The sequence below is a fragment of the Chenopodium quinoa genome, unplaced genomic scaffold, assembly GCF_001683475.1.
Source record: "Chenopodium quinoa cultivar QQ74 unplaced genomic scaffold, ASM168347v1, whole genome shotgun sequence".
Lineage (NCBI taxonomy): Eukaryota > Viridiplantae > Streptophyta > Magnoliopsida > Caryophyllales > Amaranthaceae > Chenopodium > Chenopodium quinoa.
This window is the reverse complement of record NW_018745090.1, coordinates 127,240-136,816: the sequence shown is the minus strand read 5'-3', so window position 1 is coordinate 136,816 and position 9,577 is coordinate 127,240. Positions and strand designations below refer to the sequence as shown.

General features: G+C 39.3%; 1 protein-coding gene across 1 annotated transcript; it reads right to left on the bottom strand.

Moving 5' to 3' along the window:
• Window positions 1-6,662: 6,662 nt before the first annotated feature.
• LOC110709936 lies at window positions 6,663-9,317 on the bottom strand. Its single transcript, XM_021888189.1, has 4 exons — window positions 8,496-9,317; window positions 7,547-8,416; window positions 7,136-7,288; window positions 6,663-6,686 (listed from the first exon to the last, which is right to left on the bottom strand). The coding sequence occupies exons 1-4, from the start codon at window positions 9,315-9,317 to the stop codon at window positions 6,663-6,665; spliced, it is 1,869 nt and encodes a 622-aa protein (XP_021743881.1).
• Window positions 9,318-9,577: the final 260 nt, after the last annotated feature.

The following is a 9,577-nucleotide window of genomic DNA, read 5'->3' as shown; positions in this document are numbered from 1 at the left end:
CTTTTCAGGTGATTCTTTTTTTTTATTTTGGGTGAAATTTTGTCCACTTTCTGACTGTGAAATTTCAGTATTTTTCGAGTTTTTTTGCTATTAAACTGGACTGTTTTCCGCAACTGTGTCAGTTTTGGTCCGATTTGATACTTAGTGCTCTTTGTGTGCGATTTTCTTCCAAGTTGTGTTGCGATTTTTGAGGATTATTCCTGTGTGTTTTAGGGTCTTTTATGTCTGTTTTTTTCACATAATTATGGAGGAAGGGATCCGAAAATCTATGGATGAATTTGCAAAGTTACTTCAAGGTCATAAAAAGAAGAAAAAACATGAAGATGATAACATAGATTTTTTCTTTGGTAACAAACATATGCTTGTGGAGCGACTAAATTTACATGAAGAAATTATTTCTCAAGGTCAACAAGATAGTTTGTTTCATACTCGATGCAAAGTTGATGATAGAACTTGTAGGGTGATCATTGATAGTGGTTCGTGTACCAATGTAGCGTCTACAGAGATGGTTACTAAACTCCAACTTCCTACAAGAGATAATGAAAAACCATATAAGTTGGGTTGGCTAGATAATTCTATGGGTTTTCATGTAGAACAACAAGCTTTGGTGAATTTCTCCATTGGCAATTACAAGGAAGAATTATGGTGCGATGTGATTCCTATGAGTGCTTGTCACGTTCTTTTAGGAAGACCATGGCAATTTGATCGACATGTTAAACATGATGGTGTGGCCAACACATATTCGGTCAAGGTGGGAAACAAGAGGTTCAAACTTATTCCTTTAACTATTATTCCATGCCGCGTTAAAGTTAAAGAGATGGAGGAAGATTGTCAAAAGGATAAGGAAGAGGAACATGTAGGTGCTAAAGAGCTCGAAGAAAAGGTGAGTGAAACAATTGATGTTCCAATTGTGTGTGACGTTGTTCAAGATCAGATTATTCATAATGATCTACCAATGGTGGTGTCGGAAAAGGTTTTTGATACTATTGAGGAGCCATTCGTGAATCAAGATAATAATTTAATGGTTTCTTTAGAAGTGGTGGATTCATTAGGCATGCATAAAGAGAAGAAATTGTTAGTCATACACGAGAAAAATATCATGAAGCCTAAAGTGTTCTTATGGTCAACTTCGAAGACCAAGGACCAAATTGAGAATTGGTTGTTTCTAAAATATTGCCTTGCTCGTGGTGATGTTGTTACATTGCTTAAAATTGCTAGCGTTGAGGTAATAGTTCTTTTGGCTTGTATTCGTCGAATTTGGATGGTTTCATGGAATTGTTCTCCTTACATGGATGATGCGAATTTGAGGACAAATTCTTTTGAAGAAGGGGAGAATGATGTGAATCAAGAGGGAAATTCTTTTGAAGAGCCAATCATATTGGTTTTAAGTCCTATAGGGTTCGAAATTGGAGGGAAGAATCAAGAATGGTTAACATGCGTAGCCATTGAAGAAGATGCGTAGTTCATTACTTAGTTTTTAGAGTTTTGCTTACAAGTTTTTACCTTTCACTTGAAAGGGTTTTTCTTGTTTTAAGCACATAGGATTTCTATTTCAATTAGGAATTGTTTTCGTTAAGTGAGTTCCTAAGTTGATTAGAACTTGCTTTTGACAAAGTGAGTTCCTATTTGAATTAGGATTTGTTTTAGCTTAGTAAGTTCCTAAGTTGATTAGGAATTTTTTTTAGCTTAAAAGAATTTCTAAGTTAATTAGGAATTGTTTTAAGGAGTTTTAGGTTAAGTAGAATTAGTCTTATTACTAGTTTCCTAGTTTAGGTGGAATTGGTTCTCCTATTTTATCTAGGATACTTGGGGATCAAGGCTAGGGTTTTTTTCCTAGTTCAAATAGACTTAGGAATAGTTAGTTTTAGTCTATAAATAATGTAATTTTTGTGATTTTTCAATAACATTCGAAAATCATTAAAATTCAAGTTAATTGTTTGTTTTGCTTAATTGCTTACAAATTCTTTTCCTAGTTTTCAATTCAAGGATTTGTTTTGATAATTAGAACGTTCAATTCTTAGTTCTAGGAGTAGTCTAAGTTTTGTTCATCAAAGTACTTAGTTCCAGGAGTGGTCTAGGTAATTTGAGAGGCGTTGAATTCGTTCCAGGAGTGGTCGTTTTCAAAGTCATATCCGGTTCGTTATTCTTAAGTTGTTCGATTTTCTTAGGAAATTCAAAGGGCTTGTGTTACTTGTGTGATTTTAGATTCTTTATTAAGTTAAGGGGTTTAAATCCATATCAGTCAAACACATTCAAACAAAGCTTTTTGAATCAAATAAAAGTCAAACACATTTAAACAAAGCTAATTAAATCAAATGAAAGTAAAACACATTCAAACAAAGCTGTCTGAATCAAATGAAAGACAAATACATTCAACAAAGCTAATTAAATCAAATGAAAGTCAAATGCATTGTACAAAGCTAATTGAATCAAATGAATGTCAAACACTTTCAAACAAAGCTAATTAAATAAAATGAAAGTCAAACACATTCAAACAAAGCTTTTTGAATCAAATAAAAGTCAAACACATTCAAACAAAGCTAATTGAATCAAATGAAAGTAAAACACATTCAAACAAAGCTGAATGAATCAAATGAAAGTAAAACACATTCAAACAAAGCTGATTAAATCAAATGAAAGTAAAACACATTCAAACAAAGCTTTATGAATCAAATAAAAGTCAAACACATTTAAACAAAGCTAATTAAATCAAATGAAAGTAAAACACATTCAAACAAAGCTAATTGAATCAAATGAAAGTCAAATACATTCAAACAAAGCTTTTTGAATCAAATAAAAGTCAAACACATTTAAACAAAGCTAATTAAATCAAATGAAAGTAAAACACATTCAAACAAAGCTTTCTGAATCAAATGAAAGTCAAACACATTCAAACAAAGCTAATTGAATAAAATGAAAGTCAAACTGGTGTGCCTCTATCGTATGCAACCAAAAATATCACAACTAAGCTAACTGCAAATAAACGTAGTTAGGGGAGTCGAGTTCGAATCCACAGGGAAAAAGGGACTAATAACTGCAAACCTAAGTGGAATTACTCTAGGAACGTAGAAATCTAAGTAACAAGAGGGTTTTGACAAGCAATGGTGACAATTAAACTAAATCAGAACAATGAACGTAAATAGTATGCAATCAATGAGAATAACGGTCTTGGTTATGCGAAATCCACAATTGAACATACAAATTGATCATAGAAGCCTCTTCAATCAAACACTATTGAACACCTTGTTGTAGAATTCTAAATTCTAAATTCTCATAAGCTAGTTAGAAATAGCAAAGCGCTCCTTTCTAACCCTTTCTAATGTATAATTTAAGACAAGCGCTCTAAATCATCCACAAGAAGAACATAAACGGAGAAATCAACAAGGATTGAATAAATTAACACAAGCGGTCTAATTTCTTCAATAATATTATTCCCTCTTTAAGTTATCAATCAAAAGCATGCATTCATAACCCAAAGTTGCTACTTTGGAAAGATTAATTAGATGCAAGCGAATCTAACAATTCTAACCTAGCAATTGATTAAAGCAAATCATGAAATTATTCAAAGGAATAATAAACATTCAATAGATAATAAAGAGAAAAGAAATCTCACAATTCGTAGCCAAAAGCTTCAATCTTTAACCAAGAATCCGGAAGATTAAGCTTCCATGGATTCTAATTCAAAAACAAAGATTTCTGAAATTTGCCAAGAACCCTAGAAAACTTTTACTTCTCTCTAACTTAATTCTCACTAATTAATCTCTTTAACTCTTCATAAAAATAGACTATATATATGTTTTCATACTTAAATAACATAAAACAATAATAAAAATAATAAATAAATACAAAACACGAGCCAAGACAAAGCAAACTGCTGAAAAATAACCAAAACAGGCCCCGAAATCTGGAAGACCCGCTGCCAGCTGCTCGGGACCCGCTTGCAGCGGCTAAAGCAGCAAAACACTTCGTCCTCTCTGGCTGACCCGCTGCCAGCGGTTCTGCTGTCTTCTGCTGTCTTCTTTGCTCTTTCTTCTAGCTTTGCTTCACCTTTACTCAAGCTTTCTCCCTTGCTCTTCCAAGCTCCATCACGCTTCTCAAATCACGAGCTAAGGTCCATACTCTATAATCCTCCTCCTTAGTTCCCGAACTCACTCACTAACACCTATAAATCCCGGCTGTTGCACACAAGTGAGATCACCGCCCGAAACTCACAAAAGCTATTAAAAACTCATGCACAACATCAAAACACACCCTAAAACTCTTCTCTCAACCCTTGATAAGACGGCTTATCAAATTCCCCCATACTTGAACCTTTACTCGCCCTCGAGTAAACTTAGAGAATAGAACACATCTCCCCATTAAGGTTCAAAACAGAAGATGGCGGAACCGAACAAGCTCTACGCATTCAAACTCAAGAAGACATCCTAGCAACCACCAACTAACCGCCTTCTCACTTCACAAACTCCCTTTTTTCATTTTTTTTATATTCAACTCATCCCCCAAAACCAACCTAGAACAACAAGCACATAGCCAAGAGCATAGATATTCTCAACTATCCTACCACACGAAACTTTTGATAAAATTGGGCAAACAAGACTCAACTAAACCAAAAGTCCACAAAAAAAAAACACTTCCACACTCAAAAGTCAAGAAAAATAACTCTAGCTTTCTAAGCATGATCAACACTTCTCCCGAACTTCAACTATCTCCCGAAAACATCAAGATGAGACCTACCCGACACCTCCATATTTCTCCTCCCCTTATGACACCGACTCCGGCAAATAGATGCGCAAATTCACGAATTTTTCTCTCTCTTCTCTCATTTTGCCTAGGAGCCCTTTCGGGTTTTCATCCTAGCCTCTCATCTTTTTCCAAATCTCACTTTCTCACCCACTCATTAGCCACTTTTTTGCTTAGGTCGCCCTTTCGGGTTTTCAACCTAACCGCGCCCCCATTTTTGCCTAAGCCGCCTTTTCAGGTTTTCGGCTTAGCGGGTTTCTTTTTCTTTTTCTTTCTTTTTTTTTCAATTTTTTTTTCTTTTTTCTTTTTCTTTTTGCCTATTTTTTTTCATTGAACCACAATTAAGATAGTTATACAAAACATGAAATCAAGATAACTATACAAAATTTCAAAAATATGCAATGAAAAGCTTCCCCCCCCCTACTTAAATGAGGCATTGTCCTCGATGCAAGAACAACTACAATGAAACCAAAAGTAAGGGAAAAGGAAGAAAATCGTTACCATCTCAATGAGAGGGACCTCCAGAGCCAGAAGAGCCGGCATCACCCCAAGAAGCACGCCTCTCGGAAAGACGCAAAGCACGGGATGCCAGGTGATCCATGAACGCCTCAGTTGGGGGCTCATACTGTGGATATTGAGCGGTATAAAACCGACTCATGCTTCTCTGATATGGAAGCAGCTCTTGCATCCCATCGCACACCTCCTCTAGTCTATCATCTACATCAGCCCTCCAGTGAGGCCAATCATCGTGCTGCACTCCAGCAGCATCCTCACCCCCTTCCTCATCAACAAACTCTCCGCCCATATGAACATCGGGATTCTCCTCTCCCATGTTCTCAATTATTACTTCGGCATCTCCCAAATAGGGGGCAACATCCGGGTCGGGCGCAAGGAAAAAGTCTGCGGCAGCAGGGCCAAAAGGTAATGCTCGTCCCTCGGGACGAGGAATTCTCAAATAGTTCAAACCCTGTGGTCCGTATCGCCAGAAATAACTACCGGCGACGAGGGAATGCGATAATAGACCGATCTTGACCAGAGTCATGATGTTATACGTTAAGTATGCCGAATCTACTGGCACAAGATCCTCAGGGGGTGGAACATTCAAATAACAAGCAAGCAAAGAGACCATGCCACCCATGCTAATGTGGCCACTGGAGTTTGACCGCACCTTTACACAACTGTCAACAAAAATCTCGACCCAATTGGGAGTACCGACACCCTCAGGGGTCATCGCCCACAAATAAGACAATGTAATTTTGGGAACCTTAGTGGCTTCCCCTTGACATAGAATAGTGGACGAAATAAACCTATGCACGAGTCTAAGGCATGGGTGAGTGATCTTGAAGCTATGATCACCATGAGGGTCAACTTCACAACCAGTTATAGCCCTCCAAAATGTTCGGGACGAGTACGTGCTATAATCACCCCAATGGTTCACCAATGGGGGTGCATCCCAACCAAATGCCATTCGCATATCATCATAAGACACAACATAATTCCTATTATTCAAATTAAAGGATATTTGATCACGTCCTTTAGTAAGAGTGGAAAGGAATTCATAGGTATACCTGACATAGGTGGGGGCGCATTTGGTCATGAAATTCTCCAGACCCACCTTCCGTAGCAAGAGCCGCACTACTTCCTCCATGTCTAGCTCTTGCAAAGCTTCTAAGTCAAAAAACTTGGTTCATTGCACCGTTCGTCGTGGTTGTTGAAGCTTAGTCCATATCCCCTTCTCCTTGGAATTCAACCGCATACCCATGAATCCATCCCCTCGAGGCAATGGAGGTGCCTCACCTTGACTAGAAGAAGCACCTTGCTTCTTGCCCCTTGGGGGTCTTGATGGAGATGATGCCTTAGACCTCTTGTTATCCCCACCCATGACTCTAATTGTATGCTTGTACCTTTACCTTCACTTTCAATTACGAGAAATTCAACTTGCACAACTGCACAACCAACTCAATGTCAAACTTGAAATCAAGAGAAAATGGAAAATCTAGGTTGTAATTGTGATGGGAATTGAGGAGTGGATGAAAGGCAAGGACTTGGGAAAGGGAGATTGGTAGGGGATCGGTGCAATTGGAGTAAGGGGATGAAAGAATAGAGAGAAGGAGGAGAAAAAGAGTAAGGGTTTGTGGGAAATGGGGTTTATGAAAGGAGTAATGAAGGTAGGAGTGGGAAAGGGGGAAATAAGGGGTAAAATATCGGTTTTTGGTTTTTGGGGTTTTCTAGGCTGGAAGACCCGCTGCCAGCGGGTACGGGGCAGCTGGCAGCGGCTGATACTGATGCCTTTGGCTCTGGGGTAAAATATCGGTTTTTTAATTTGTTTTTTTTTTTTTTTTTTTTTTTTTTTAGGGGGGGGGGGTGCCGCTGGCAGCGGCTCTGCAGCAGCTACCAGCGGCTGGGACAGAGCCTGGGGTTTTTGGGCTGCCTGAAGACCCGCTCTGCAGCAGCTGCCAGCGGCTTTAGCGGGGAATGTCCCCTTTGGCTCTGTTTCAGCTTGTTTTTGCTGTGTTTCGGGCATAAAAGATGCTCCCGAGGCCTCCACCTACATAGAAACAACAAAAACACTCTTCACATCACAAGAAAAATTAAAAAAAAAAAAAATAAACTACGAAAAGAAATGGGGAAGAGTTTTCGATCGGGTTGCCTCCCGATTAGCGCCTTTGTTTTACGTCGTTGGCTCGACGCGGCTCATCCCACTTCGCTACTCCATTGATGGCTCGTAGAGATCGATGCTCTCCACGTTCTCGGTTTTGAAACCCTCGAAGTAGGGTTTGAGCCTTTGTCCATTGACTTTGAAAACCTTATCGGTCTCGAGGCTTTGAATTTCAACTGCTCCATGCGGATATACGTTCACCACTTGAAAAGGGCCCTCCCAACGGGACCGAAGTTTTCCCGGAAATAATCTAAGTCGGGATTGATATAGGAGTACTTTGTCACCGACTTTGAACTCCTTCCGCGTGATCATTCGATCATGCCATAGCTTGGTCTTTGCTTTATAAGTATCGGCATTCTCATAGGACTCAAGCCGGATCTCCTCTAGTTCTTGGAGTTGCAATTTCCGATGTTCACCCGCTTCATCCAATTGCATGTTAAATGACTTAACCGCCCAATATGCTTTATGCTCAAGCTCAACCGGAAGATGGCACGGTTTTCCGAAGATAAGGCGGTAAGGGGACATCCCGATAGGTGTTTTGTATGCGGTGCGGTACGCCCATAGAGCATCCTCCAACCTCAAACTCCAATCCTTCCTATCCGGATTCACCGTTTTCTGCAGAATTGACTTCACCTCTCTATTGGACACCTCGGCTTGCCCATTGGTTTGTGGGTGACAAGCCGTGGAGATTTTGTGGTGAACGGAGTACTTCCTCAACATAGCACCCACTGTACGGTTGCAAAAGTGCGTTCCTCGGTCACTTATCAACGCCCTCGGGATTCCAAACCTAGAAAATATGTAAGATTTTATAAAACCTGAAACCACTTTAGAATCGTCAGTCCTAGTGGGTATTGCTTCCACCCACTTCGACACATAATCACAAGCAAGAAGTATATAAGTAAAACCGTGAGAAATAGGGAATGGTCCCATGAAATCTATACCCCAAACATCAAATATTTCACAATATAGTAAAGAGGATTGGGGCATTTCACTTTTCTGGGAAATGTTACCTACTCTCTGGCAATTATCACAAGATTTACAAAATCCATAGGAATCTCGAAACAAACTTGGCCAGTAAAAAACCACAGTCAAGAACCTTCCTTGCTGTGCGTTTGGCTCCAAAGTGTCCGCCACAACCATGAGAATGACAGAAGGTGAGAATAGGGATCACCTCATTTTCGGGAATGCATCTGCGAATGATTTGATCGGAGCAGAACTTCCACAAGTATGGATCATCCCATGCATAGTACTTCGCATCATTTCGAAGCTTGTCCTTTTGAGACTTTGTGAAACCTGGAGGAAACTGTTGAGAAACCAGAAAATTCACAATGTTAGCAAACCAAGGCCGCAAATCCTTAAGAGCAAATAAAGATTCATCCGGAAATTCTCCTAGGATTTGGTATGGAAATGATGGTTGATCAACAATATGGGACAAACAACTCAAATGATCAGCAACTAGATTTTCCGCGCCTATCTTGTCCTTGATTTCCAACTCAAACTCACATAAGAGCAGAATCCATCTTATTAGTCTTGGTTTGGCTTCTTTCTTCGTCATCAAGTGGCGAAGAGCTGCATGATCAGTGAAAACAATTACTTTAGTACCAAGCAAATAAGATCGAAACTTTTCTAGAGCAAATACTACAGCTAACAACTCTTTTTCTGTGGTAGTGTAGTTTCGTTGGGCTGAATTGAGGGTCATTGAGGCATAATAGATCACATGAGATGCCCTCCCTACTTTCTGGCCTAACACAGCTCCAACTGCATAATCACTCGCATCACACATTATCTCAAATGGTAGAGACCAATCTAGGGCTTGAATGATAGGGGCAGAAATGAGCTTAGCCTTCAATTCGTCGAAAGCCTTCTTGCAATCATCATCAAAGTGGAATTTCACATCTTTCTGCAGCAATTTGCACATAGCATTCGCAAGCTTTGAGAATCCGTCAATGAACCTACGATAGAAACCCGCATGGCCAAGAAAAGAACGCACTTCACGCACATTAGTAGGATAAGGAAGAGACTAAATAGTATCAATCTTAGCCTTATCAACCTCAATACCTCTAGAAGAGACTACATGACCTAACACAATGCTCTGTTGGACCATAAAATGACATTTCTCAGAATTTAGGACGAGGTTAGAGTCAATACATCTTTTAAGGACCATAGATAAGTGATGCA

Bases quoted from the DNA above. Each gene is read 5' to 3' on its own strand.
- LOC110709936 (XM_021888189.1), bottom strand. From the start codon at position 9,317: ATGTGCAAATTGCTGCAGAAAGATGTGAAATTCCACTTTGATGATGAT. The intron at 8,417-8,495 runs GTTCTTGACTGT...GATAATTGCCAG, and splicing joins CCAAACGCACAGCAAGGAAG to AGAGTAGGTAACATTTCCCA. The intron at 6,687-7,135 runs GTAGCTGCTGCA...TTGGTTGTGCAG, and splicing joins AGGCTCTGTCCCAGCCGCTG to TTGTGCAAGTTGAATTTCTC.